Source organism: Orcinus orca, chromosome 8 (genome assembly GCF_937001465.1).
Source record: "Orcinus orca chromosome 8, mOrcOrc1.1, whole genome shotgun sequence".
NCBI classification, from domain to species: Eukaryota; Metazoa; Chordata; class Mammalia; order Artiodactyla; family Delphinidae; genus Orcinus; species Orcinus orca.
The window spans coordinates 12,040,901-12,068,896 of NC_064566.1; the positions used below are offsets into that span (position 1 = coordinate 12,040,901).

At 52.8% G+C, this 27,996-nt stretch overlaps 3 protein-coding genes across 3 annotated transcripts in view; 2 read left to right on the forward strand and 1 right to left on the reverse strand.

Annotated features, from left to right (window-relative positions):
- The first annotated feature begins 1,213 nt into the window (after positions 1-1,213).
- Positions 1,214-6,159, forward strand: PRG2 (proteoglycan 2, pro eosinophil major basic protein). The gene is given in 7 exon segments (XM_049713426.1): positions 1,214-3,789; positions 4,421-4,468; positions 4,471-4,520; positions 4,523-4,699; positions 5,054-5,183; positions 5,710-5,823; positions 6,028-6,159. Coding segments are annotated over 7 exon segments (696 nt in total). The 5' UTR covers positions 1,214-3,671; the 3' UTR covers positions 6,087-6,159.
- Positions 6,160-11,973: 5,814 nt separating this feature from the next.
- PRG3 (proteoglycan 3, pro eosinophil major basic protein 2) lies at positions 11,974-15,643 on the forward strand. Its single transcript, XM_004264429.2, has 5 exons — positions 11,974-12,194; positions 12,624-12,937; positions 13,625-13,753; positions 14,569-14,683; positions 15,485-15,643. Exons 1-5 carry the CDS (start codon positions 12,134-12,136, stop codon positions 15,541-15,543), a joined length of 678 nt encoding a protein of 225 aa, XP_004264477.1. The 5' UTR covers positions 11,974-12,133; the 3' UTR covers positions 15,544-15,643.
- A 4,076-nt stretch (positions 15,644-19,719) lies between these two features.
- Positions 19,720-27,996, reverse strand: part of P2RX3 (purinergic receptor P2X 3) — a 28,988-nt gene continuing 20,711 nt past the window's right edge. Inside the window, exons 9-12 of the mRNA XM_004264119.4 lie at positions 23,402-23,495; positions 23,065-23,130; positions 22,405-22,482; positions 19,720-22,009 (exon numbers count right to left, since the gene is read on the reverse strand). Coding sequence (XP_004264167.1) covers positions 21,896-22,009; positions 22,405-22,482; positions 23,065-23,130; positions 23,402-23,495 — 352 coding nt within the window. The 3' untranslated portion in view covers positions 19,720-21,895. The remainder of the gene's footprint in view (positions 22,010-22,404; positions 22,483-23,064; positions 23,131-23,401; positions 23,496-27,996) is intronic.

Here is a 27,996-nt window from a genome sequence, read left to right on the forward strand (position 1 = left end):
ACCAAGAAACCAGGTGGTGGCCAATATTTAAAATTCCAGAAGAGGAAGCGGAGCCCACCAGCAGAAACTGGGAAGGAATGGCTAGAGAAGTTGTTAAGAAAAGAGGCTGTTTTTAAGAAGGAGGAAGTAAAGAGGTATCAGGCACTACAGAGGTCAAATAAGACAAGAACTGAAGAATGTCTGTTGGGTTTGGCAATTAGGTGGTCAGTGGGGACGTTGGCAAGAGTAGTTTCCATGGAGCAATGCGGGGTGGGCAGAAACCAGATTACTATCGTGTAAGGAGTCGAGGGGGTTGAAGAACTGGCCAGCAAGTCTGCACTGCTCATTGGAGGAGCTTGGCTTTGGTGCCGAGAAAAGAACCCACCTCATTCTTTGACTCAACCTCCGGGAAACACCAATCATCTGTATCCTGGCTCACATTCCAGCAGTTCAGGGCCATGGTTTGGCTCCTAGAATGACTCCTACTTCTCTTCTGCCTCTCCTCTCCTGTCTGTCAATCCTTCAGAGCCCAGTCCAAGGAACACCTTTACAAGGAAGCCCTCTCTGCCTGCCCTTGCCCTTAATGTGACTCTGGTAGCACAGAAAATTGGTATCTTCTAGCAAGTGAAAGTTTTATCCTTCTAAGTGTGCACTCAATACGGTGCCTTGTTTTACTAAGAGGTTCATTTTGTTTGTCTTGCTTTATCGGCTACATGAAGCCTCCCTGAGATTAGAGACCACCTCTGAGTATTTACTGAATGAATGAATGTATGACCCAGTGCACAGAGCCTGGCCCACGATTGTGTCCATGGCAGGTGGGGCTCAGAAAGACACCTGTGGAATTGAAATTAATGGACTTTGAATTTAACTCAGCTGGACTTTCTCCAGGAAGTAAATTTCAAGTTGATTAATTTCAAACTAATTGAAAAACTCCTTCTATGATCTGGGTAGAGTTCTAGGCAGTGAGCAAGAAAGACCAGGTCCCTGTTTTCTTAGAACTTACTTCCTACTGGGAGAGACAGACAGTAGACAAGAAACCAGTGAAGGAGCAAGGTCCTATCACTTTGGCAAATGTTCTGATGGAAGTAAATGAATGATGTGCACCAGAGTAACTAGATAGGTGAAAGGGTTGGGTGGGCTTTTTTTTCTTAATTTAATTAATTAATTAATTAATTAATTTTACTTTTGGCTGCATTGGGTCTTCGTTGCTGCGCGGGCTTTCTCTAGTTGCAGTGAGCAGGGGCTACTCTTCATTGAGGTGCACGGGCTTCTCATCATGGTGGCTTCTCTAGTTGTGGAGCACGGGCTCTAGGCGCGCGGGCTTCAGTAGTTGTGGCTTGTGGGCTCTAGAGCACAGGCTCAGTAGTTGCAGCACAGGGGCTTAGTTGCTCTGCGGCACGTAGGATCTCTCTTGACCAGGGCTCGAACCCGTATCCCCTGCACTGGCAGGTGAATTCTTAACCACTGTGCCACCAGGGAAGTCCCTGGAGTGGGCTTCTTTAGAAAGAGTTCTCAGAGAAGACTTCTCTGAGGAGGCGACCTTGGAGCCGAGACCCACTAGATGAGACGGAGCCAGTACCAAACTTTAGCTTGGCCAATGGAGCAGAAACCAGTATGACGAGGGTCACACACACCAGTGAGGCTGGACAAGTAGACAAGAGCCAGACCATGGAGGCCCTTGAAGGCAATGGTAATGAGTTTGGATGAATTGCTGCCACAGAGGGTAGACACTGAATGGCAAGCATGGGGATGATGGGCTCGGGTGTACGTTATCAAACGTTGGCAGCTTGGGCTAGGGAGGTGGCAGCAGAGATGGAGAGAAGTAGATGGTCTGGGGAAGTATTGAAGGTGGAAGGTGGGGTGGAGGATGGGCACTGACTGCAAAGACATATTCCTTCTAACTTTGTTGTGTGTACACAGCCCCTGGGAGAGGAGATGCCTGGAGGCCAAGAGGGGTTCTCTCACCAAGGGCGAAGGAAGAGCACTGAACTGGGAATCAGGACGTCTGAGTCCTCCGTATCTTAGGCATGGAGACTGGACTGGGTCACCTCTAAAGGCCCTTCCAGCCCTAGCAGCCCAGCCCTTGTTCTATGTCAATTGTTGGGGCATCCAAAGGGGGAAGTGTCAAAGGAGCTGTCAATCAAGGTTGATTTCACAGAGCAACGGCCCAGGTCTCTATCTCCGGGGCTGCTTACCCCAGGGATGATGTTAGTCCTTTCACCACCTCTTATCTGCCCCCAGGGAGGTGTTGGCTAAGCCCAGGCAGCAGGCGGTCGATCAGCTCTGAAGTTCTGTCTCCTGCAGTTCATTGCTTCTCTGAGGGCAGAACTTGGAGCTAGAAGAGGCTAACCGGCCTCTTATGGTCTGAGAGGAAGGGTGGTGGGACCTCTGGCTGGAATCGAACCTCTCTTTCTCCCTGTCCGTATTTCCTGACCTTCTGTCCCTGGGTTCTTCAGAAGGCCCTCCAGCCCATTCCTTTGAGACACTCCCCTGTGCCAATCAATCCCCCACCATGAATTGCACCAACTGTAAATTTCATCCTGGGAAGGAAATGGGCCTCGAGGGTTGTATGCGTCTTCTAGGCCACAGATGTAGTGACTTCAAAGAGCACACATTTATTAGCTCACAGTTCTGTAGGTCAGAAGTCCGGGCATGGCATGGCTGGATTTTCTGCTCAGAGTCTCTCAAGGCTAAAATCAAGGTGTTGGCTGAGCTGTGTTCTCACCTAGAGTTCAGGGTCCTCTTCCAAGCTCACATGGTTGTGGTAAGATTCTGTTCCTTCTGCTGTTCCTGGCTGGCTGTCACATGGGGGCTGCTCCACATTCCTTGCCCTCCGTCCTCAAAGCCAGCAATGGAGAGCCTCCCTTGGGTGGAATCCTGCTCATGGTTTTTTTTGCAGTACGCAGGCCTCTCACTGCTGTGGCCTCTCCCGTTGCAGAGCACGGGCTCCGGACGCGCAGGCTTGGCGGCCATGGCTCACGGGCACAGCCGCTCCGCGGCATGTGGGATCCTCCTGGACCGGGGCACGAACCCGTGTCCCCTGCATCGGCAGGCAGACTCCCAACCACTGCGCCACCAGGGAAGCCCCCTGCTCATGTTTGTAATCTCTGACTTCAGAAAGAGCCCAGTCACTTTAAAGGGCTTTTGCCTGATTAGATCAGACTCATCCAGGATATTCTCCCTCTCCTAAGGTCAACTGTCCCATATAATATAACACAACCACTGGAGTAAATGCCATCCTCTGTCCCCATGTACAGTCCTGGGGATTATGCACCACGTGTGCACGAGAGTGGGAGAAGGATCTTCGGGGACGTCTTAGAATTCCGCTGATTACGAGAGCCAAGGAGGACGTTTTTGGTGGAGAAGGTTGGAGGCCATTCCTGGCAATTTGAGAACAAATCATCCAGTAAAGTGAGAAGTTCCTTTGCCTTTTGGGAGGACATAGAGCAATCTCATGGATGGTTTGAACACTCACCCTAGAAACATCACACCATGTGTTGTCTATGTTTGCAGAGTTCATGGCCCCTTGAATCCATTCATCGTTTCTAGGTTGATAAACCCTGGGGCAGGGTGTGGGGAGGGTGCAAGTGGAGATGAGGGTTGAGCGGTGTGAGTTGGGTATTTGGAGCTGCAGAGTTTTCTACCTTCAAGCTGCTCTGTGTTGGTCATGGGAGGGAGTATTTACTGAATGAATGAATGTATGTGTGTGTGTGTGTGTCCAGCTCTGTTCTCCATTGCAGGATAAAGCCAAAATGAAACTCCACCTACTTCTGGCTCTTCTACTTGGGACAGTTTCAGCTTTTCATCTGAGTAAGTCTCCTTGGCCTTCAGCCTTTCTTTCTCTACTTGACTCCTTTCTATAGTTTATAGGGTCAGAGTCACATAGCCACACCTTCCTCTCTGGCCATCCCCTATTTCAGGATCTCTGCACAGAAAGGAGCGGGGACTCTAGAGCTGGAGTTGAAGGGATTCCTCAGGGCATCTGCATGTCTGCAGTCTTGGTTCTACTGTGACGTTCTCAATGTTGTCCTTTCTGCAAGATGCAAACGGTGATCAAATGATCCCTTCTTTTACTTTGAGCTCACCGAGTGTACAGTGCTAAGCGTTTTCTATGCATTATCTCCTTTAATCCTCATAGCATCCCCATGAGGTATGTGGTGTGGTCTACCCATATCACAAACGAAGAACTAAAGCTAGTAGGTGATGGAACCAGAACAAAACCCACAACTGCCTGACTCTAAGTTCATGCCCTTAACCACCAGGACCTCATGTGGGAGGTTGGCTTCTCCTGGGGGGGGCGTGGGGGTGGGCTCTGTTCCAGGTTCCTCTCTTTCCAGGGCTCAGCTTGCAAATGCCTGGGGCCGGGAGGGAGCTGTCCGTGGTCCTGGGGAGGAACAGGGGAAGATGTGAAGGAGGGGCGCTTGACCTTTCTTCTTGCCAGGAACTGAAATGTACAACATTGAGAGCCCCTTGGGAGATGACACCCTGCCTTAGGTGGGGGGGTACCAGAAAGTGAGGCAAAGGAGATCCCTGTGGAGGGATGCTGCTAGAGGAAGAGGAAGACAGGGGCTCTGGAAGTGAAGATGCCCCCAGGGAAGAGGGGGCTGTTGAGTCCATCTCGGCCTTGGATGAGGTAGACAGGGACCTTCAGTGTCCTAAGGATGAGGACACAGTAAAACTGGAGGGCATCCCTGGATGCAAGACCTGCCGCTTCCTCCTGGTGAGGATCCCCTGAATTTTATTCATGCTCAGGTGAGTGGCCAGTAGCTGAGGCTGAGGCCCAGGGTGGCGATAGGGAGCTGGTGTCCCCAGCCTCTGCGTCGCTGGTCATTTTCCTCACTGAGGACTCTGGGGGTGTTAGCAGAGGCTGAGACCCGCAGAGGTGTTGGGGGTAAGAGGTGAGGGTCACGCGGAAACAGAAGTTGCGTCTTAATCTCCAGCCTTCAAATGTCTGTGGGACTGGGGGGGGGGGCGGTGGAGGGTGAGTTTTGGAGACTTAGACACCCAGGACTAAGGTGATGTGAATTCCTGGGGGACGGGCACACCGTTCTTCCTCTTTCATTCTACCCTGCAGTTAACTTGCCAGAGGTGCTACCGGGGCAGACTCATCTCCATCCACAACTTCAGCCTTAATTACCATATCCAATGCTTAGTCCGACAGATCGACCAGGGCCAAGTCTGGAGCGGAAGCCAGGTCACCGGCCGGGTAAGAGGGGCCCCAGCTCTCGGTGGGGAGCACCTCCTTACCCCAGCCCATGTTCAACCTGCTGCAGATCTGTCTGTGCTTCTCCTCTACAATCCCGTGAAGAACTGGGGACAGGTGGACACCTGGGTGAGACAACAAGGGGGCTGCCTAGGCATCGGGAACAGCCGAGCATTTAGAATCAGGATGTTTAGGTGCGAGTTCTGCTCAGTCTCTGACTGTCTATAGGACCTGGGCAAGACCGTGAGCCTCGTTCCTCATCTGTAGGATGGGGTTGGAACTCCTGCCCTGCCTCTTGTTAGAGCCCAAAGGATGGGGGTGTCACTGGAATGCATAGAATGTGATGGTGACAATCACTGTGGCTCTGCATTTCAGTTGACCAGGACTGTGTCCATTGTGGTCCAGCAGTCCTTTAAGGGCCAATGCCTGGCGGGCAGCGGGAGGGTCAGGCAGGGATGGTCCCAGCTCTGCCTACCTGCTTTCCCTTTGCCGTGTCCCAGCCCACCTCTTTCCCTCTTGCCTCCCCTGGGGTCGCTGCCCATGCTTTTGCTGGCTCGACGGCACTCCCTGGAATTTTGCGTACGGGGCTGCTGGCCAGCCCTGGGGCAGTGCTGGTAGATGTGTGACCCTGTGCACCCGAAGTGAGGTGGTGGGAGTGGGGATGAATAATGGCAAGGCCTGGGAAGGAGGAGGCTCCAGGAAGAGCCAGACCCTGCAAAGGAGAGGCCTCCTGGCTCTTCAGACTCATCTCCACTGAGGTGTGGGGTAGGGAGAGGGGAAGGCCCTACTGGGGCTGAGTCAGGGAGAACAAGAGGCTGAGACCCCTTCCTGTTGCATCTTCACAGGAGGCCACTGGCGTCGAGCTCCCTGTGGTGTGGGTCTCCCGTTCATCTGTTCCTACTGAGCTGGATCTTCCTGGGCAGGCTCCTCCCATCCCCTCCCCTCCAGCCCCCAGCAATGAAATTGTTTTCCTGAAACTGATTTCTTTTTCTTCCCACCATTGATCTACTCTGCTTAGCCCCACCCACGAGCTTTCTGCCAGTACAAGGACCACACCTCCCCAGCCTACTGTCTTTCATAAAAAGGGACAGAATAAAAAGGGGTGGGGTCTGTGTGGCCCTCTTGGAGACAGAGGAATGGGCTCAGGTGGATCTTTTCATAGGACACCCAATTACCGGGCTCGTGCATTGCAGGTGCTGCCAGGACACCACGCATCTCTCTCCAAACTTTCAAGGTGAACTCTCAATGTACTGTATTTGCATCTCCACATCTGAGGGCCTTTTCTTCCTCGCCCACAAACTGTGGTTGCCTTAATGTGCCAGGATATTAACATGTCCCTGGGAGCAGCCCGCAACTCTCAGGAGTGGGTGTATGAGTACCCCAGTCCTTTGCCCCCTCAGGTGGAATAATTCTGGGGCAGGTATCGGGCACTGCTTCCCAGGGTTTCCCAGTGAGATTAACTTCCAGTTACCCACTGAGGCAGCTGGCTTTATAACACACATTTTATTGGCTGTCTTCTCTTCCCCGTATGAACTCTCCTCTTCCCTACGACTGTCCCAGCGCCTCCCATGGAAACTACTTGCACTCAAATCCTCGCCTCAGGGTGTGTTTCCAGGGAATCTCAATATAAGACAAACTGCTATATGTCCAACTCTACGTAAGGTTTGGGAATATGACAAGACACAGCTCCCTGCCATTCGGGAACGTACAGATGTTTGTAACACAAGCACACCAGCATCTACTAATTGTTACCACTTATTGTGCACCCACAAAATACCCCCTGCTGCACCAGGCATCTTACAAAGATGACCTTGTTTGATCAGTAATTATTATCCCATTGTACAGAACCAGGCTCAGAGAAGTTATGACCTGTTTTTTTACCCAAGGCTGAACATCTAAATGTGCCCCGTGCTGTGATTCAAGTATCCCCAGAGCATGTTCTTTCAACCATCAGGATTTCATGTCTGGAAGTGTTGGCTGCTTCCAGGACATGATCATATGGGGACAGAGCACAGAGGGGAGGCACGAGAGACTCATCTCCCTTGGGTTCATCTTGGGGCATTGGACTCCAACCCAGCTGGAGATGAGGGGGTCCCAACCAGAGGTGAGGAAGGAAGGCATTCTGAACCCTCCTTTTAATGGGGAGGTGAGCAGAAAGTAAGGCATCAATGCTCCGAAGCCCTTTTCCTCCAGGACTCCTCAAATTCTTAGAAGTACAGATGGCCCCAGGGATTCCATTCTATCTGGTGGTCCAGATAGAAGAGGCTACTTACTCAAGGTTGCACAGGAAGTTGAAAAAGATAGAAATCACACTGAGGTCCTTTGTAACTGCTGTTCTCTTGGTATCCGTGACGGTGGAATTCTGACACACTCTTACAAGTTCAGCCCTGTGCTGGGTGCCGTGGAGGATGCACTGGGAGAACTTTCCCTCCTTGCCCTCATGGACTTTGTATTCTGGTGTGGGGAGGCATTGCTTCTCTTTATTCCAGTACTACTAATAAAGAGTAACAAAATCCCTCCTTTAATTGCTTATTGATCTTTATTGGAGTATAGCTGCTTTACAACGGTGTGTGAGTTTCTGCAATACAGCAAAGTGAATCGGCCACACGTGTACACACATCCCCACTTTTTTTTTCTTTTTTTGCAGTACGCGGGCCCCTCACTGTTGTGGCCTCTCCCGTTGCGGAGCACAGGCTCCGGACACGCAGGCTCGGCGGCCATGGCTCACGGGCCCAGCCGCTCCGCGGCATGTGGGATCCTCCCGGACCGGGGCACGAACCCGCGTCCCCTGCATCGGCAGGCGGACTCCCAACCACTGCCACCAGGGAAGCCCCATCCTCTCTTTTTTTAAAACCCCTAATGTATTAAGCACTAAATAGGTGCCAGGGTCTGTATCAAGAGACTTTGTGCTAAGGTGGGACCTTGTTTTATTCCTCACAAACCTCTCCTGTTGGCGGTGGTCTGTGACACAAGTGTGACTTCCAGTCCACAAAGGTCTCCTTTGGGGGATTAATGTCAAGAAGGGGGCATGGGGACTTCCCTGGTTGTCCAGTGGGTAAGACTCTGCGCTCCCAATGCAGGGGGCCCGAGTTCGATCCCTGGTCGGGGGAACTAGATCCACATGCGGGCCGCAACTAAGAGTCTGCACGTCACAACTAAGAAGCCCGCACACCACAACTAAGACCTGGTGTGGCCAAAATAAATAAATAAATAATGAATTAATAAATAAATTTTTTTTTTTTAAAAAAAAGAAGGGGACACGAAGGAGGCATTTGGGCTCCTGGTAACATTCTGTATCTTGACCTGGCCTGGGTTACGTGGGTGCATTCCCTCCGTGACAACGCCTCAAGCAGTCCACGCTACAGTGCACATTATAGGATGCATGTTAAAGATGCATATCCTCAAGAAAAGCTTTAAATGAAATAAGAGGACTGGCCTTATGTCCCCGGGTAAGGGCTTGTGTGGTATTTTTCCTGTCCAGAATGATGCTAAGTAGGCTCTGGGAAACTCAGCTCGTGTCTTTACAGTGGTATCCCTAGCGTTCCTGGCATCATCATGCAGGACACAGAGCAGGAGCTCAAGCAGCTCTCGGTGCCCACTTGTTGATTAGGGTCACAGTTCAGTCTCAGTTTCCTGACAAGGGCTACCCCCAGCTCCACATGCCAGGTACTGTTCTGAGGTCTTTACTGGAGCTGATCTCATTTGAGGTGGGTCCTGTCATTAGCGTCGGTTTAGGGATGGGAAAATTGAGACCCAGAGGGGCTGACTCCAGAATGGTGATTCCATTCTATCAAGACATCACACTATGCTGCCCTCAGCATAACGTGGGGCTGGATGGAAATCTGAGACGAGAGGCAGAGTTTGAAACCCCTATGAATATAGATGCAAACAGTAAGCCAGAGAGTTGGCGTTTCATGGATGCTGAAAAGGTGGGCACCGTGGGCTAGTCTGGGCGTAACGCATTTGGGTGAATCAAAGAAAGCAAGGATGTAGGAGTCAAACAGACTAGGGTCAGACATGCCACTTCTAACTAGCTGTGTGAGCTTGGGCAAGTTATTTCACCTCTCTGAGCTTGTGTGGTAGGTCTGCGCACTGGGATGGCAGTGTCTAATTGGCAGGATGATTGTAAAGATTAAGTAAGTAGGATAATGGATGTGAAAGCCTTAATGAAGCATAGTGTTTGGAATATGGTGGACCTTCAAGAATGTCATTTCCGGACTTCCCTGGTGGCCCAGTGGTTAAGACTCTGTGCTTCCACTGCGAGGGGCGTGGGTTCAATCCCTGATCGGGGAACTAAAATCCTGTATGCTGCACGGCGCGGCCAAAAAAAAAATAAGTTATTTCCAGTTTTACATCAGACATCACCGTGGTGACTGAGCAGGGCCCTGGGATGTCTTTGCCCCAGGTCAACCCCAGGGAGGGGCAGGCCAGAGAGAGGAAGTAGAGGGAATGCAGGTGTGGGGTGACTAAGGAGCTGAAAGGTCTTGGTTTAGGTCTGCCTCTGACTTGCTGTGTAATCTTGGGTAACTTATTTAAGCTCTCTGAGATGCCGTTTCCTAATGTGTAATGCAGGGACGTTTAAATGAAACAGCACTTGTAAAGCTTATCATGGTGCTGGCTAACGGGAGTAGCCGACCTTCTCGGTCATCCCAACCACGGAGTGAAATGAGGCCCCTGGCCTGGGCCCCAGGACCGGGGAGAATAAGGGGGAGGGGGGCTAGCTTTCCACCCCTCCCCAGCTAGGGAAGTCTCCTGCTTGAACTCTGGAGACCAGGTTTTTGGGCCCTGGAATTAGTCAATCCACCCCCAAGTCAGGTAGATAAGCTGAGGGTTGCGTCCGTTGGGCCAGGCAGATAACGGCCGAGACCGTTACTCTGCATTCAGGGCCCAGAAGTGAGCTCTCAGATACTTCTCCATTTGTAGGTCCCCTGAGAGAGCAGAGGAGTGGAAGGAAGCCAGGCCTTTTCACCCTCTGGGTGACTTGTCCCTGATGCCCTGAGCACAGGAGGGCTGGGCTGGAATCCAAGGAACAAATATGCTAGGATATCACAGAGTGGAGTCACCCACCCTGACAGGGCCACAAGCTCTTGGCGGTGATGTCTGGCAAAATCAAGGCTCAGCACTTGCTGGCCTGTCCTTGGGTTGCAGTGAATGTGGCTGGAACCTGATTGATTCATATTTTGACGTTTTGTTCATCATGGTAGCTTTACATAGATTCTGATTTTTAAGAAAGATGGCATTAAATATTTATTTATCTTGACCACTGAGTTCTTTACTGTCCCCTTAAATTTTGCAACTGAGGCAAGCGCCTTCCCCTTAGTCCTGACCTTGGTCGTGACAGAGGGCTGGTGGGAGGTGGGGAGTCGGGGCGGTGCGGGGAGGCTGGCCCACAGAGCATCTGAATGGCTCTGCATGAAGGTTTCCATTCCAGCTGCTGCCTCCCCGCCAGAAAGATATGCCTCAAGCTTGGACAAGATAGCATGTTCTAGATCAGTGATCCTCAACAGGGGTACTTTTTCTTTCCAGAGGACATTTGAAAATGTGTGGAGACATTTCTGAGTGACACGATCTGGGGAGGCACGGTTGACATCTAGTGGGTAGAGACCCAGAGATGCTGCTAAACTTTCTATAAGACACAGGACTGCCCCTCCCCCAACCTTCAACAAAGGATGATTTGACTCCAAAGAGTAATAGTGCAAAGGTTGATCTAGAGCCACAGCATAAAGGAAGGAGCATAAGTTTTTCACATATTAAAGGTAAGAAAGAGATGGAGAGGGAGAAGGAGAGGGAGAGAGAGGGAGAGAGTGAAGGAGGGAGGGTGTGAGAGAGAGAGAGAGAGAGAGAGATGGGGTGGGTAGAGCATGTTGGGAGCCCCAGAGACTTAGAAATCTCAGTTCCCCCACTTCCTGCATAACCTTGGCAAGTCACTTTCCCTCTCTGAATCTCATTTTTCACATCTGTGCCGTAGGGCTAATCATACGTTCTCATGGGACTGAGGTTAGGAAGGTGAGGTTTCAAGGGTGCAATGCACAGAAAGTACTTGGTCTAGAGAAGAGCTCAGAAGGGCTGAGGCTCCCCTTCATCTCCTACCTCCTCTCCTGTGGTCTCCCTCTCCCTGGGATTCTCCACTTCATTTGCTGGAATATTGACCAGAGGAAGGCTGCTCCTATGGCTAAAGAGTATTGTTCAGACTGGGACCCTTTAGGGGTGCTGATAACCATGCCAGGACAGTCGTCATCTGGGGCTTTCTCGAGCATACTAGGGTGTTTGGGCACCTGCCTATGGCAAGAGGCAGGTCCCTAAAGTCCCAGCAGAGAGCAGGGCCCAAGGGTGGGAGGACTGAGCAAACCTCTTATCAGCTCCACTCTCCCGCCCCCCAGCCCAAGCCTGGGGCAAGCATCCTGGCTTCTTCCCACTTCCCCAAAAGCCCAGTATAAGGGTGGCCTCTGGCACCCAGCAGCCAGAGGCACTGAGAGTGGGGGCTCCAGACTCTGAGGACGTAAGTGCCCGCTCGGCTGCCCGGGAAGGAGAGGTCCAGGGCTGGGGGAAGCAGGACCCTATATGGCAGACATCCTGGAGGCCTCTCCTTAGGACCATAATGGCCACTATCCTTCCCCTTTCACCCCCAGTGTGAGTGAAATTGGCCCTCAGTGTGAGCAGACCTGTTCCCATGGCGGCTAGCATCTGAGCTGAGTGCTGCCCCAGGGAACAGTGATGGAGCTCTCAGGAAAAAGGGTCTTTTGTACTTGAGCTGACAACCCCCTGTTCTTTTCTTGATTCTCCAGCTCAGGGTCTGTTCAGTCGGGGAGAAGGAAGAGCTCTAGTTTGCCCTTTAATCCACCAGTTAAGCAAACACTGCATCTCCACTGTGTGCCAGGGGCCGTGCAGACACGTGAGAAGTCCCCAAGGAGGGAAGGTGAAGTTGTGTGCCTGTCACAAGACTGAGGGGATATGAAATGCTCCCTGCTTCTGCCCCTTCTCCTGCTGGGGACAGTTTCTGCTCTTTATCTGGGTAAGTCCTCCTCTTCCCTCCTCATCCATTTTTCTCTTTTCTCTTCTTTCCTGCAACTGTTTTTGCTCTTGTGGGCCAGGGCCACAGCCTCCCCTCTTCAGTTGACCCAGCCCACCTCTAGTTAGATTTCTCCTGGACTCAGAACTGTGACCTGAACTTTCCTGAAGGAAAAACACCCACCTGTGAAGATGAGGGCTTCTCACAGGTGCTGCCTCGCACTCCCAAAATACCCCACATGCGGTGTCAGCCAGGTTCTCATGCCTTTGGGTGTGTGATGCAAGAATTCTGGCTTGCCCAACCCCCAAGGGGTCCTTCCAGTCTTGGTTCCAGATGGCGTCCCTAGGAAGGCTGAGTGGGGCCATCAGAGCTGTCCGTGGTCCTGGAAGAACAGAGAGCCCGGCCTGATGGCAGGTTACCTCTTCTTTCCAGAGAATGATGCCTCCCATCTGGGCAGCAGAGAGACACAGGCTGACCTGAGCCAGGATCTGGAAGGTTCGGGGGAACAGGAGGGAGAGCTGGCCCTGAATTATGGAGCGCTTGAGTCAGAGGGAGAGGACGCTGTGGCTTCCAGCTATCAAGATGCGTTTGAGGATGAGGGGGCCATGGAGTCAGACCCAGCTGCCCTGGACAAGGATTTGCAGTGCCCTAAGGAAGAGGACACAGTTCAGCTTCCAGGCAGCCCTGGGTGCAAGACCTGCCGCTTCCTGGTGGTGCAGACCCCGAGAAAGTTTTGGGATGCTCAGGTAAATGGCAGGGAGGCTACTATGGGGGACCAGGTGGAGGAGACAAGAGTGGAGCCAACCTTCTGTTCCCTATCATTTGGACTAATGGCTCTCCAGGCCGAGTATGCATCAGAGTCTCCTAGAAGTCTCGTTAAAACACAGATTTCTGGGCCCCATCTCCTCAATTTCTGATTTAGCAAGTCTGGGGCTTAAGAGTTTGCATTTATAACAAATTCACAGGTGGTTATATTGTCGGTCGGGAGACCGCACTTTGAGAACCACTGGTTTAGATAAAAAGCTTTGGTATAAGATATGCCTGTGCTAAATCCTGGCTTTGCTTGTCGCCAGCCATTTTATTTGGGCAAGTCACTTCACCTCTCAGGGATCCTGTATCTTCATTTGTAAAATGGAGGTGTATGGTACCACCGCTTAGAGTTGTGGTGAGGATTTAAATAATACATGGAAAGTATTTAGAATAGTCCCTGGGTCATTGTAAACTCTCAGGGAATGGTGGCTGTAGTTATTCTGAGTATTATTATTCTTTTCTGCAAAAAGTTCCTGACACCAGATAAAGGAACAAGAGAGGGGATTCAGGGGGGCAATAGATCCCTGATTTCTGACTTGGAAAGGGATGAGGGGGTCTCTCCTGGAGACTCAGGGACTTGAGAGAGAACAGTGGATTTTCTACCCCACCTCTTCTCTCTGCAGGATACATGCAGGAGGTGCTACCGAGGCAACCTCGTCTCCATCCACAACTACAGTTTCAACTATCGCATCCAGTGCGGGGTCAGTAGCATTAACCAAAGACAGGTCTGGATTGGAGGCTACAAGTGCTGGGTAAGCGAGGGACCAACTCCCAGGTACACGAAGGTCTTTCTGATTGCCTCAAGGGACCACCTGCTGGCATTAAGACTCATCCAGCAGCTGAAGCTGGCTCATACTGGCTTAGGAGAACCGATGATTGAGTGCCTCTCTTCCTAACTCCATGTTCAGTGGCTTCATGCTTGTAGCTTGAAAGCTGCCATGGTGGATGTATTTACACCAAGGAAATTGACAATTATTACAAATCAGGTTTCTTTCTTCCCTCTAGCCTCTCACCTTCCCCCAAAGCTGGTTGTTAAACGTTTACCAGCACACTCCTGGCGTCAGGAGATAGATTCTATATCTAGTTTGGTCCCTTACGAGCTGAATGACTACCTCCAAATTTCAGTTTCCCCATCTCTAAAGTGGGGTCCTTCTCTCAGAGTGGCCTTGGGATTGTGGACAAATAAGGGCCATTATATTTGCTACTCAAGTGTGGTTCACGGACCAGCAGCATCAACATCACCCGGTAGCTCATTAGACATGCACGATCTTGGGCCCCGTCCCAGAACTCCTGAATCAGAATCTGCATTTTTCACTAGATCCCTAGGAGATCTGTGTGCACAGTGAAGTTTGAGAAGTGTGATAGCCGGAAGTGATGCTTGCTCTTCCATTGTCATTGCCTGCGAACCCTCAGGGATGGGTCTCAACGGTATCCTAGCCAGGTGGGCAGTGAGAGGAGATTATATATACAGTGTTCAGGAAGGGATACTCAGTGGGCTTTCCGGAGACCCAGAATCTGTCTGTCTCTCTGGACCTCCGCCCTCTGACCCAGCCTCTCTCTTCTCTAGTTCACGTGGGGCAACAATTTTCGCTGGACTAATGGCAGTTGCTGGAACTTTAGTTACTGGGCCTCAAAGCAACCTCGGAATGGGAGTGGCCGTTGTGTGGCCCTGTGCACCAAAGGTGAGGGGGCCCGGGCACCAGGACAAGGGGAAGGGGTGGCAAGGTGGACTCCCACACATGTCCCTTTGAGCTGCCTGAACACACCTCCCCAAACCCACACCCTCCCTCCAAGTGGAGAACCAATGTCCCTGTCTGTGAGGAGGGCTGATAGGTAGGGATGCCTCAGAGCAAAACCAGGTGATGAGGCTCCCGGTACAGGGGCTAGAGGGGGACTCCCCATCCTCCCAGGCAAAGCTAGGCTCAGGGCCTGGGGACTCCTTTCCTTCCTCTGATATGATGGCGACAAGGAGTGAATATGGGACAGATGGGAGGAACAGATGTGAATGTAAGGTGTGGATGACGGATGAGGTGAAGATGCGGGAATTAAGGATGGCTGACTTTGCCTGCTTTGAACAGCACGGCTGCCAGATGTGAGGGAACTTATTACAGTGGCTGGACCATACGGGTTAGAGTAAGATAGCTGAGATTCACACCCCAGCTTTGCCACTTGCCAGCTGAGACACGGGCAAGTTATCACTCCCACTAAGCCTCAGTTTCCTCATCTGTGAAACGGGAGTGATGATAGCACCGACCTCTTGGAGAGTCGTTGTGAGAATTAAACGATAGCCCAGGTAAAGCACTGAGCACATTGCCTCTGCAAGGGAACAGATCAATGGCTAGTCCGGATGTGTGGGAAACCTGTGGCCATCGGATCATGACTACGGCAGGCAAAGATGACATATGAGGTGCCTGAGGAGGGGACGAGGGAGCACAGGCCACACTCAGGTGGGCAGCTGACATCACTGTGCTCTCTACCGCTAGGGGGTCGGTGGCAACGAGCTCCATGCAAAAGACGTCTGCCCTTCGTCTGCGGCTTCTAAGCCAGAGGCACGGAGATCCTCCCTTCACGCCCTCCTGGTGGCCTCTGTCCTACCCTTGGCACTTGTCCCCAACCTCTCCGGATCATAAAGTCAGACTTCCAACAGCATCTCCTGACTCTTGTTTCTTCATTGAGCACTTCAGAGGAGTTGGACTCTGGGTTGGAAAATCCTGGAAGCATTCACTCCGGTTTCGTGGGGAGTGGGGTGGGACTTTGAGGAAAGTAAAAGATGTTGGAGTAGGGCGCCGGATCGGGGCGGGGGTGTGGGGGGGTGCGGGGCGCCGGGGTGTGTCTGCAGCGCCACCTGGGGGCGGAGCGCGTACCGGGCGGCGGTCCTTTTCGTTCCGGCTCTGAGGATTCCCCCCCACCCCACCCCACCCCACCCCGCGCGCCCCACCTGCCCCAGGTCCAGGGAGGAAGAACTCCTTTGGTGACGGGGTGGGGAACTGACCCTGTTGCTCTGTTTGGATTCTGTAAGGTGTGCGGGGCGGGGTGGGATTGGCGGCTTTCCAAAATGGAGGCTCTGTGGCCGATTCAAGAATTGGACGGACCATTGAGGTCCCACCTGGGGTAACCACGTAGGGGGGAAGAGAAAGTGGTCTCTCGGGGCAGCCGGCTTCTCGAGACCTGTGTCTTTTTCACTTATGATAATGGCCCCTATTTTCCACTCTCCCAGCCACCTGTGTGTGAGTTCAGAGGCCCCAACTTCTTCTGAGATGGTTCCCCACCCCATTCCCAGGAGGGTGGCTGTCCTCCTCACTGGGCCCCGAATCCTTCATCACCTCCCCGGTCCCCAGCCTATCCCCCCTCCCTAGAGGGGCCGCATTCTCAGGAGGGAGCTGCCTCTCATCCCAGGGCCTTTTTAAAAAAAAAATTTTTTTATAACTTTTATTTTTGGCTGAGTTGGGTCTTCGTTGCTGCGCGAGGCCGTTCTCTGGTTGCAGCGAGCAGGGGCTACTCTTCATTGCGGTGCGCGGGCTTCTCAGGCTCTAGGCGCGTGGGCTTCAGTAGTTGTGGCACACGAGCTCTAGAACGCAGGCTCAGTAGTTGTGGCGCACGGGCTTAGTTGCCCTGCGGCATGTGGGATCTTCCCAGGCCAGGGCTCGAACCCGTGTGCCCTGCATTGGCCGGCGGGTTCTTAACCACTGCGCCAACAGGGAAGCCCCTCATCCCAGGGCCTTGGGGCCAAAGTCAGGGCATCTGTAGCTGTGTGGCTCCAATGCTGGTTCTACAGTCCCAGGTCTCCTCTGCTTCTCCCATTTTCTCAGATCCTGGGGACATTGAGAGAGAACACCGTTGCTGCTCTTAACTTTGTTCCAGGCTGGGCTCCAGGAAGGATCTGGGCTTGATGAAGCGAGAAACTCAGACTGGAAACTGGGTATTCAGAGGACAGAGAGCCCCGGGTTGTGAGAGAGAGAGAGGGATAGAAAGAGAGACTTCTTGGGGGTGTAGTTCTACATGGGGCACAGGGAGAATGTACAAGTATTTCTGGGGGCGCACACATACCCGTGTGTATATGGATCTTGGTGTGTACAAGAGTCAGTCTTTGGATACCTGTGTGTATGTGAATCTATATTTGTAAATATGCATAAATCTGTGTGTGAGTCAGCGTGTATTTATGTGTTGTGCGCACGTTTTATAATCTCTATTTATGGATGTGCCTGTATGTCCGTGTCCATCTTTGAGTGTGTGTATCTGTGTAGCTTTGTACCTTATACTCCTGAATCTGTATATGCATACATATGTGTGTACCGCTGTGTCTTTGGCCAGTATCTTTGGGAGTATGTGTACATGTCAGTGTGTCTGAGCATACCTGTGTACAGGTCTACCTTTGTGCATGTATGTGTGTGTGTATCTGTACAGCTATCTGATGAAATGTGGAGTTTTTTTTTTTTAATAGACCTTTATTGGAGTTTACTTGCTTCACAATACTGCGTTAGTTTCTGTTGTACACCAAAGTGACTCAGTCATATGCATACATATGTCCCCATATCCCCTTCCTCATGAGCCTCCCTCCCACCCTCCCTATCCCACCTCTCTAGGTCATCGTAAAGCACTGAGCTGATCTCCCTGTGCTATGCGGCTGCTTCCCACTAGCTAACTATTTTACATTCGGTAGTGTATATATGTCGCTACTACTCTCATTTAGCCCCAGCTTCCCCCTCCCACCCCATGTCATCAAGTCCATTCTCTATGTCTACATCTTTTTTTTTTTTTGATTCCATATATATGTGCTAGCATACGGTATTTGTTTTTCTCTTTCTGACTTACTTCACTCTGTATGACAGACTCTAGGTCCATCCACCTCACTACAAATAACTCAATTTCATTTCTTTTCATGGCCGAGTAATATCCCATGGTATATATGTGCCACATCTTCTTCATCCATTCATGTGTCAATGGACACTTAGGTTGCTTCCACGTCCTGGCTATTGTATAGTGCCGCAATGAACACTGTGGTACATGAGTCTTTTTGAATTATGGTTTTCTCAGGGTATATGCCCAGTAGTGGGATTGCTGGGTCATATGGTAGTTCTGTTTTTAGTTTTTTAAGGAACCTCCATACTGTTCTCCATAGTGGTTGTAGCAATTTACATTCCCACCAGATGTGGAGTTTTTGGAACAGAAAATCCAGTTTTGCCAGATGTGCTTTGTTTCTAAAGATGCTGGAGTTGATGGAGCAGGACAGGATCGGAGAACCCCAGGGGAAGTGGCTGGTGGTGAAGCAGCAGGGTTGAGCCCCTCGAACATGAGCAGGGCTCTGGCAACGGGAGAAGGGGCCTTGACATTGCTATGAACCTCACCAGTGCTGGGCCCCGGGAACTGCCTCTAGGTGAGGCCTGTCCTCAGTAGACTCTATCCATCTGCCTTGGATAGAGATTGGGTCACGGAGCTCCTAATCACAGCATGTCAGTCTCCCCAAGGGCATGGAAGGGGAGCTGCCTTGAGGTCAGGCCCCTACCCACGTCCCCGCACTGTGTACTGCAACAAGCTAATCTTGATGCTGTACTTCTAAAAGAAGCAGAAGCAGTGGGGGGTGGGAAGGATGAGCTCTGCACAGGTAGCTCTGGGACTGGTATTTCTGGGAATTGCTGAACGGCAAGCCCCCTCTTATCAGCCTCCACTTATCTCCTTGGTGGGGAATGGGCTCTAGCTAATCCCAGTAACCAAATATACTGCCAGCCAAGGCCAGAGGTAGAGGGAGGGAGGAGAAAGGGGTGGGGTAGGGTGGTGCTCAGACCCTTCCAGACTGAAGCTTGCTTGAGGCAGGCCAGGGTAGTAAAGATGTCCTTCAAATATCCAGTGCTGTCTGTTAGTGGGCCTCAGCTTCAACCATTATATATTCTTTCCTTTGGCTGTTTAAGGCCTTTCAGACTTGAAGCCCTTGATTAAAAAGCAAATATTCTTAGGACAAGAAACTCCTGAGTGTGTTGTCTATTAATACCTCTGGAAGATTGATTGGTAACTTGCCGAGAACAAGGTTTTGTGAGGAGGAACACAGAAGGGAAAAATGTGTGTAACTGTTAGTGTGCATGGGCGGGGGGTTGTGGAGAAGAAAAGCTATTAAAAAGGAGATAATGAAGCAGAGAGTGCTGTGCTCACAGTTTTCTCTTCCTGGGGACCTAGGAAGACTATATTCCCCAGTATTCCTTGCAGTAAACCTGGGCTCTGCAGCATGATACCGAGTCTGGCCAGTGCGATGTGGTTGGATGTGATATAAAGGCCAGACCTGGCCTTTATAGGATCCCCTGTGATCATCCATGATCCTCCAGTTCTCACTTTCCTTGCCACAGTGACCTGGGGGTCCATGTATCTCAGATGGCATAGCTGCCAGGTGGAAGGGGCTGACTGACCTACGTTGTTGTATTAAATCCTGAGATTTCACAATTAACTTGTTACTGCACCAAAATCTGCTTTGGCCTAACACATGTAGAAAAGAGGGTGCCGACAGATTTCTTAGTTTTTCCCAGGCAGATACGGCCCAGCAGTCAAGATCCCAGACTCTGGAGTCATAACGGTCTGGGTTCAAGTCCCAGCTCTACCACTTCAGTTTTAAAAGCTTACTCAGCCTCAGTTTCTTCTCTAAAATGAGGGTTGAATGAAACAATGCCTGTCACACATTTAACTCATCGCTTGGCAATGGCTAGTGATCACTAAACGTTAGCTTTGATGCTGAGCTGTTAGGAATGAGCGTGGGTTTCAGGTCAAATGTCTGCGCGTTGCAAATTTCTTCTTCTATTTCTAGGATTAACGACAAACCATGGCAAGCTTACCGGGGTTGGCGTGAGGGGTCACGTGATTGTGCTGAGTACACGTGACGCAGCGGAGGTGAGTTAGTTACTGGTATTACTACTGAGATCAGCCCTAAGTCTTGCACAGGGAGCCATGACCTAGTTCAGCTGCGGGCAAGACAACATCGGGCTCACACGTCCAGGAGCTCAGGCTGGGGATGGGCTGGCAGTCTCAGGACGGGCTGATGCGCCCGTACGAGGACCACCCCAGTCTGGAGGAAGGGTCCCTGCAGGACAGAGCTGCCTCTGTCTCCTCCTCAGAGAGCATCCCTGTGACCCCAGCCTCAGCCCATCCTCCCGAGAGCTGGATTCACTGGGGCTCCTGATGGGAGAGCTCAGCACTGCCTTCACTGATGTCTCTGCTGGTCAGATCTCTGGCTGCTGCCTGATTCCCTAGGCCACCCATGGGGAGGTGGTACCCCATCCTCTTGAGGATGGGGCTGGGGGTGAAGGCAGAGTGGAGAAAGGGGTGATGGGCCTCATGTGGCGTCATCTCACCGCTTCTCTCCCTGGGGTGGGGGATCAGAGGGGTTGGGCCTTCCTGAACTACCCCCCAAGCTGCCCCGCGCCTTCTGTAGAGGGGCCAGCCCTCCACGTACAGTTAAGCTCGTCTCTGCTAAGGCCTGCGAGCCAACCTTTCCAAGGCATTTACCATGAAGCTAGTGAAACTTACACTCCAGGGCCACTCACCTGCCTGAGCCTCTTCTAATCCTAAAAGATGACCCACGTTGCATATGCTTCAGGCTTCATAAAACCTGGATCTGCTCCTGATCTCTGCCCTGGTGAGATTTCTGGGCCTCCACTGTGGAAGAGCCCAGAAGGGGAGGGGGCGTCGGGGCAAAGGAAGACGGGGTGGGCTTGGCGTGCTCTCAGCAGCCTTCCCAGCTGCCTGTTCCTTCCTCCTTCCCTGAGTGGCGGGACACCTGGTTCTCTTTGGGCCACTAACTGTGTGACACTGGACGAGTCATTTTCCCTCTCTGGCCTCAGTTTGCTCATCTGTAAACAAGAGAATCAGACAAGACGGCTCCGAAAGCCCCTTTAGTTTCTGCCATTAGAGGACCGACCACCTCATTAGGGCCCCGCGGGGACTGGCCTGCTGACCGGCTGCTCGCCGGGCGTTGGGTCTCACCGGACCTTTCCGTCAACGTGTTGGAAGAGACTTGCTGATCTCCTGGAACAGGGCACCAGGTTGGGGAATCCCGTCCCGCCCCGGGGGAGCCTAATGGGGCTCCCGGAGTGAGGGGCCTGGCATATGTATGAGCACGTGGGGGTCCCAGAGAAAATGAGAAAGGCCTCTTCTCTCGCCTGGGGAGAGGGAAGGAAGAATTCACTGACCGTTACGCCTCCTATTCCCTTCTGAATTTGGGACCCACCCAAGTCAGAGAGAGACCCCGCACCCCAGTCCTACTGGTCTCCCCTAAAACGGGGCCTGCCTGCGTTCCTGGGGACAGCATGGGGCTTACTCTTGACTAAGCTGAAACTAATCACGGTCAAGGTGGAGGAGGGTGAAGCAGCAGGGCAGACGCTCCCCGGGGCTTCATTCTTCTCTTGTGGGGTGTGGGCGGTGGAGTTAGGCAGACGTGGGTCCAAATCCCAGCTCTCTCGCTTCCTGGCTGGGTGGCCTGGGGCAAACGACTCAGTCTCTCTGAGCCTCAGTGTGTCTTCAAAATAGGGAAGCTAATATCTACCTCGTAGGATTATTCTAAGGATTAAATGAGATAATGTGTGTGAAAGTGTCTGGCATTTGGGAGGCCCTTGTGGCCACTAGTTATTCCTATTATTAGCTCTACTCTTCAGAAGGGGATGACTCATACCACTGCCCTGGGGGTTCTGGGAAGCACAGAGGGGTGAGGCGAGGGGTGAAGGTGAGACTGAGGTCTTAGTGGGAACAGGACGTGTCTAGAGCAGTGGGAGGGCCAGACACCTGGTCCCGGCTGTGGCCTCAAGGAGTGAGCAGCAAAAATGAGAGCCTCTCCCCTCTCCCATCCCCGTTGCCCAGGTGGGACCCTCTGTTGGGAGGCCTGGAGCCCAAGGGGGAGAGTGGGGCCCACAGAAGAGGCCTTAGTGGCCAATGGAGTAGGCGCCTGAGTCCGTGGACTGCTTCTCCTCTGTGGTCTGGTCGCTGGGGTACACAGGGTTGGCCGAGGCCATGACCTTCAGCGTGGTCTCATTCACCTGTGGGCAGAAGGGCTGGCACGATCGTGCTCTGACTGTGGGCAGGGTCCTCCTATGGGCCCCCGTGGGACAGACTCAGCCTTTGGGGCTCGCAGCCCGGTCATAGGGGAGCTAGAGCGAGTCTGTGACCCCAAGACTCTTCCCATGCACCTCAAGGGCAAACAGACCTGAGCCAACCAGTAGCAGGATTTGTCCCTCCCCGAAGCAAAGAGGGGACAGTGAGTGGATGCAGACGATGACCACAGAGCCCACTCTTGGCCGGAGCCCCTCTTGTCGGGATCCCCAGTACGCACTGAGGCCCCCAGGAGGTGGGCCCCTGAGAGTCTGGGCTCTGGCTCCCCTCCCTGCCCCGTTCCTCTGCCTCTCGTGGGCGCACCCCACCCTCCCCGACTCACCTCCTCAAACTTCTTGGCTTTGTACTGGTCGGCCCCCTTGAGGAAGTTTAGCAGGATGATGTCGCAGAGGACAGTCCCCTGGAGGTGGAGAGCGGGGCGGCTCAGCGGGGCTGCAGGGCGGGGGCAGCGCGGCGGGAAGCACAGGCGGCAGGCGGGACTGCCCTTGGGGTCGGGGTGAGTCCTCCAGAGACACCTGACTGATGGTTCCTCTTAGGAAAACATCGAGGGGCCTTGCAGAATATCTCCAGAACCCACCTCCCCAGCTCCTGGGGTGAGCCCAGACCAGACTGCAGAGGGAGGACTTGGTGGGAGAAGCAGAGGGACGGCGGGGGTCCAAGTCCCTGGGGAAGGGGCTCTGTCCCCACCTTGCCAGCTGGGCTCTGTTCCACAACCGGGCTCTCAGGTCTGGGAACCCTGGAGTCTCCTCGCCCCCCTACACAGTGGCGAACGGGGACTCTGTAGCAGGTGGGGGACTGCCGTGGAGTGAGTGAGCTCTCCAGGACTGGAGATGTTCACGCAAGGGCTGGCCCAGCAGGGAGGTGAGGGCAAGAGGTTGGGCTCACGGTCTGGGAAGGAGAGGGTCACCGCTTGCCCAAACCCTGCCAGCCTGGGCCGCACCCTGAGTGGCCTCCGGACCGAACCCAGAGGGGCTGCACTCACCACTCCCACAGAGGTGAAGGCTGCCACGGAGCTGATGATTGTGGGAATGATGTCAAACCTGCCAGCCTGTGTGCGCAAAGACCCAGGTGAGTGGGCACAGCTCCAACAGGGCCGGGGCGAGGCCTGACGTGGAGCTTGGACCCCCAGCCGGGAAGACCCTGGAGCCTGCAGGGCTCTTGGTACATCCGCAGGCCTCACCTGCTGTGGACATGTGACCAGCGAGGATCTCAGAGCTGGTCAGTGGCAGGACCCTGCCCCCAGAGGAGCCTCTTTAGGGCCCAGGATGGGTCCAGGTTTCCTCCCCTGTCCCCCGTGTCTGCCTGGCCCAAGGACTCACATTTCCATACACCAGCACGTCGAAGCGGATGCCGAAAGCCTTCAGAAGCGTGCGGTACTCACTGCCGTTCTCTGTCTTGTAGTACTTGGCAAACCTGGAGGCCAGAGGGGAAGGTGGGTCCCGCTGTGGGCGCCTGTCTCTCTTGCCTGAAAGTTCAGGGGCCTCTAGAGTCCTATGACCCTCACCTACCGAGCAACCCTTACTGATGGTTTGGTGGGACACCTGCCGTGGTCCTCCCTGTGTGGTGAGCTGAACCCCTCCCTGCACAGGCGTCACCTTGGGGGTTTGTTAATAAGGCAGATTTCCAGGCCCCACCCTGAACCCGTGGAATCAGCATCTCTGTGGGTGGAGCCCAGGACTCTGTCTTTTAAATAACGTCCCTAAATGATTCTGAGGTGTATGGAAGTTGGAGCCCAGCTGGACTCCAAGCTTCTTCAGTTCCTTTGTTTGGGTATCCCTGGGCCCGGCAGGGGCTCCCCTCTCCACAGGCTTCTCAGCCTACTTGGGTTCAAAGCCTGGTTCTGCCACTTGTCAGCTGTGCAACTTGGGCCGGTTGCTTAACCTCTCTGACACTCGATTTCCTCATTTGTGAGTGGGAATAATACAGAAGTCCCGCTTCAAAGAGTTGCCATGAAAATTGAATGAAACCACATGTGTCAGGGGTTTAGAATAGTGTCTGGAACAAAGTAAGCACCCAGGAAATGCTCACTGGTGTTGATACTGCTGAAAAAATACGTTGATTTCTAGAGCAGTTTACAGAGCAGTTTTTAGCAGGTGTCTTTAGACACCTCATCTCACAGACTTGTGGGATAGGGATGTGACTGCTCTGTTTTTCACATGAGGCTCCAGGGGTTAAGTGACTGGTCCAGGGTTACCCAACTGGCTGAGACCTGGTGCTGGATTTCCTCCAGTTCAAGAATTTGTCCTCTGTACCTTCTCTGCCTGGGCTGCTGGCTGCCAGGAACCGTGCTGGAGACTGATAAGAATGATCGCATTTAATTCTCACCAAACACAGTGAGGTGGGTGTTCATACCCCCATTTGGAAGATGCCTGTGGGGTGAAGGGACCCGCCTGTAGTCTCACAGTCAGTAAGGATTCGAATCGCATTTGGCTTTTGGCTTCTAAAGCCAGTGCGTTTCCCCTTACACGGCTCTGCCCACCACGGGCAAAACTCTAACGGTAGCAAAGTGCAGTCTCTTTGGGCTACTGTCCCAAAGCTGTAACACAGGCTACTGATGCCAGCATCCCAGGAAAATGGTGAGGATTAAGTGAGAGGATGGTCGAGAACGAACTCAGAAACCTCTGTAACTGTGTGGCGTCGACATCTGTCTCATTCGGTGCCTCCCTTTCAGTGTTTCCACTCCCCAGAGATTCCCAGGCCAGTCCCAGGCCTCTCCCAGCACAAAGAGGGAGTCTGAGAAACTCCTTCCCTGGAAGTGTTCCGTGATTGACGTGACGCCCCTCCCAGGGATGTTTGCCTTCCAAACTGTCCAGCAGGGAGAATGAAGTGCTGAGCCCAAGGGGATAAATAATGGAGAGCTCACGGGCAGGGGAGGAAGGTCATCTGTGGTGGGGAAGAGCCTCCTGAAACTGTAAGTATCGGCCACTGTCTGCTCTGGCTGCCAGGGAACTTTGGGGTCAGGCAGAAATGAGTTCAAATCCAGGCTGCACCACTTGCTGGCGGTGTGGGGCCTTTTAGGGGACTTAGCCCTCAGGGTTTGACTTCCCACGCCTATAAAATGGGGGTGCTCAGGCCCCCTTTGCAGGTCTGTTAGCGAGAAGGGTTGACCCCTGAGACCAGCCCTTCGAGGCAGGTGCTCTCCTGATTCCCATGTTGGACATTTTGTCCGCCCCTCCACACCCAGTCTCTGCCCTTCTCTGCGGGGGCCTGGGAGCCTGGTCTGCAAAGACTGCTTCCTTCCTGCCCTCTGGTTCCAGCTGGGTTCAGCCAGTGGGAGGCACCCACAGGAAACCAGACGGTGGGAGGGAAGAAGGGCGAGGGCTTTTCCTGTCCCAGTTCCTCTGCTGACTTCCGTCCTGAGGCCCAGAGCCTGTCGGGTGCACCCTCTCCAGTCCTGTGACTGCTCCCTCCCCTTGCCCTGCCGGCTTAGCTGGTAGCAGCCTTCCTGTGGTGGCCGCTCTGGTCCTTCCCCAGGCTCCTAGCTTCCTTTAAACTGCCTGCATCTTTGCACACAGTCGTCCTTTTTTTTTTTTTTTTTTTCCTCCGGTATGCGGGCCTCTCACTGTTGTGGCCTCTCCCGTTGCGGAGCACAGGCTCCGGACTCACAGGCTCAGCGGCCATGGCTCACGGGCCCAGCCGCTCTGCGGCATGTGGGATCTTCCCGGACCAGGGCACGAACCCGCGTCCCCTGCATCGGCAGGCGGACTCTCAACCACTGCGCCACCAGGGAAGCCCTTACAGCCTTTTTAAGGCCTTAGTCAGGTAACAGGTGCTTTACTTGGGCACACGGCTACAGCCCTGCCCAGGCACAGGCAAGACAGAAGATGGGCCGCCCTCCCCCTGCACTCCTTCCTGACCCAGCTAAACCTCTCCAGGCCTGAGCTTCCTGTTCTGTAAAATGGGGATGGTAAGGGTCAGTGTCCTGGGAGGAAACAGTCAGTGGTCTCAAAAGGGACGACTGCCTGAATTGGAATTTTGATCCACCCTTACAACTCCAAAATCTGTGCTCTTAACCCAGAACTGTCCTGCCTCTGAGCTCTAAGTGGCCATTAAGGACACAGGCAGCCCTCGTGCTGGATCTCAAAGCCCTTCTGCAGTCTGTGTTCTGTCTCACATCATGGAAGAATTCAGGGCCCTTGTCTGAGACGTGTGGCAACTGAGAGATGGGGACCAGGCAAGGGTGAGAGGTGGGTCACAGATGCTAAGGGCCGGGCAGAGCCTGGGACTGTGGTCCTGAGGGCTACATCCCCAGCTTACGGCTGCAGCCATGGAAAATGCTCTGACATGGACCCGAACAAAAAGTCAGCATCCTGGGCACTGCCATTCAAAGCAGCGCTGGCTAAATTTATCTTGGGAAGGAATGTGAAGGGAACAGGGAGAAAACCCAAAGCAGACTTGGTTTTCCTCCAGCACCTGCCTTCCAAGAGGCAATAAGCATGATAAGATCATATCTCACCACCCACACACCGTTGGAGGGGGTTTGGCAGGGACTGGTTCTCTACCCGGGAGGGCAGGAGGAGGGACAGCTCTTGGTGGGTGGGGGGAGGCCCCCGCTGCAGACAGGGGAAGGACCCAGACATCCTGACTTCTGCACTCAGTGTGGCCAGTGGAGATCACAGAATCTGGCCCAACCCTGTGGCAGAGATGGGCTTGGCATTCACCAGGGTCTGGGTTATCTTCTCTCCTGGCACCCGGCTGGACCATATTTCCCAGCCGCCTCGCATCTAACCTGGGCCCTGTGACTAGTTCTTGTCAACAGACTGTGAATGGAAGTGAGGTCTGTTACGTCTGGGCTGACGTGTGTTAGAGTTGTGTGCCTTCCTCATCCTCCCTTTCCTCGTGGCCAGGTGCTGTAGAGCCAGGGGAGAACTGAGGCCCTAGAGGAGACTGATCCACAGGTGGCAGGAGCTCAGATCCCTGAAGGACTGTACGGAGCTCCCCACCCACCCTGACTCACAGGGCACTGTGCCGTGAGCAAGACACAAACCTTTGTGCTGAGCCACTGAGATGGGGGGGCTGTTTGTTACAGCAGTTAGCAATATTTACGCCGACCATTACAAACTCTTATAATGTTATTGCTGAGAAGACTGAGGCTCAGGGAGAAGAAGTATTTGCTAAAGGACAAAGAATGAGTTAAAATTGGGAGTAATTCAACATTAGACAGAGAGAGCGTAAGGATACCACATTCCTAGGAATAAACCTTCTAAGAAAGTCCAGGAGATCTATGTGTGGGTCTATGGCTGTCTTTAACTAGCTTTCTGACCCCTGGCAAGTCACTCAACCTCTCTGAGCTTTTTACCTCGACTGATAAATGAGAGTAAGAAGAGCTACAGGAAGGATGAGATGAGATATAGTACGTGCCCAGATATAGTACGTGCTCAAGTCATGTCCCTTTCCCTTCTTATCCTGAGATCAAGGTAAAGTGAAATAATAGTATCTAGACTTGTCTGAACCAGTACACTCTCTGGCCTCCTGAGATAATAACACTAGTAACAATAATGGCCAACATACATTGAGTGCTTACTGTGTGCGAGGCACTGTGCTAAGTGCCCTACACCTACTAACTCATTAAATACACACAACCACCCCATGAGATCCAGTACTGCTGCAATTCCCATTTTACAGATGAAGAATCAGGATCAGAGACGTTATGCCACTTGTCTAAAGTCACACCACCAATAGTCAGTGAGTGGAGACGGGATTCAAAGCAGGGCAGTCCAGTTCTAGAGCCCACACTCTTAGCCAGTATCCTAGACTGTTTGTTGTTGTTGTTGCCTGGTTTCTGTTAGGTCCTGGCTAATTTCTTTCAAGTTCCCCAGCTGAGAGCCCCTTTTGCATTTGCAAAATGACCCAGAGTCATCAGGTGGGAGTAGGACAGAAAGCATAGGAGAGCCATGAAGTGTACGAAGAAGGA

Excerpts from the sequence above, each read along its gene's own strand:
- PRG3 (XM_004264429.2), top strand. The coding sequence starts at position 12,134 with ATGAAATGCTCCCTGCTTCTGCCCCTTCTCCTGCTGGGGACAGTTTCT. Across the intron at positions 13,754-14,568 it reads TTGGAGGCTACAAGTGCTGG|TTCACGTGGGGCAACAATTT; the intron begins GTAAGCGAGGGA and ends TCTCTTCTCTAG. Across the intron at positions 14,684-15,484 it reads TGTGGCCCTGTGCACCAAAG|GGGGTCGGTGGCAACGAGCT; the intron begins GTGAGGGGGCCC and ends CTCTACCGCTAG.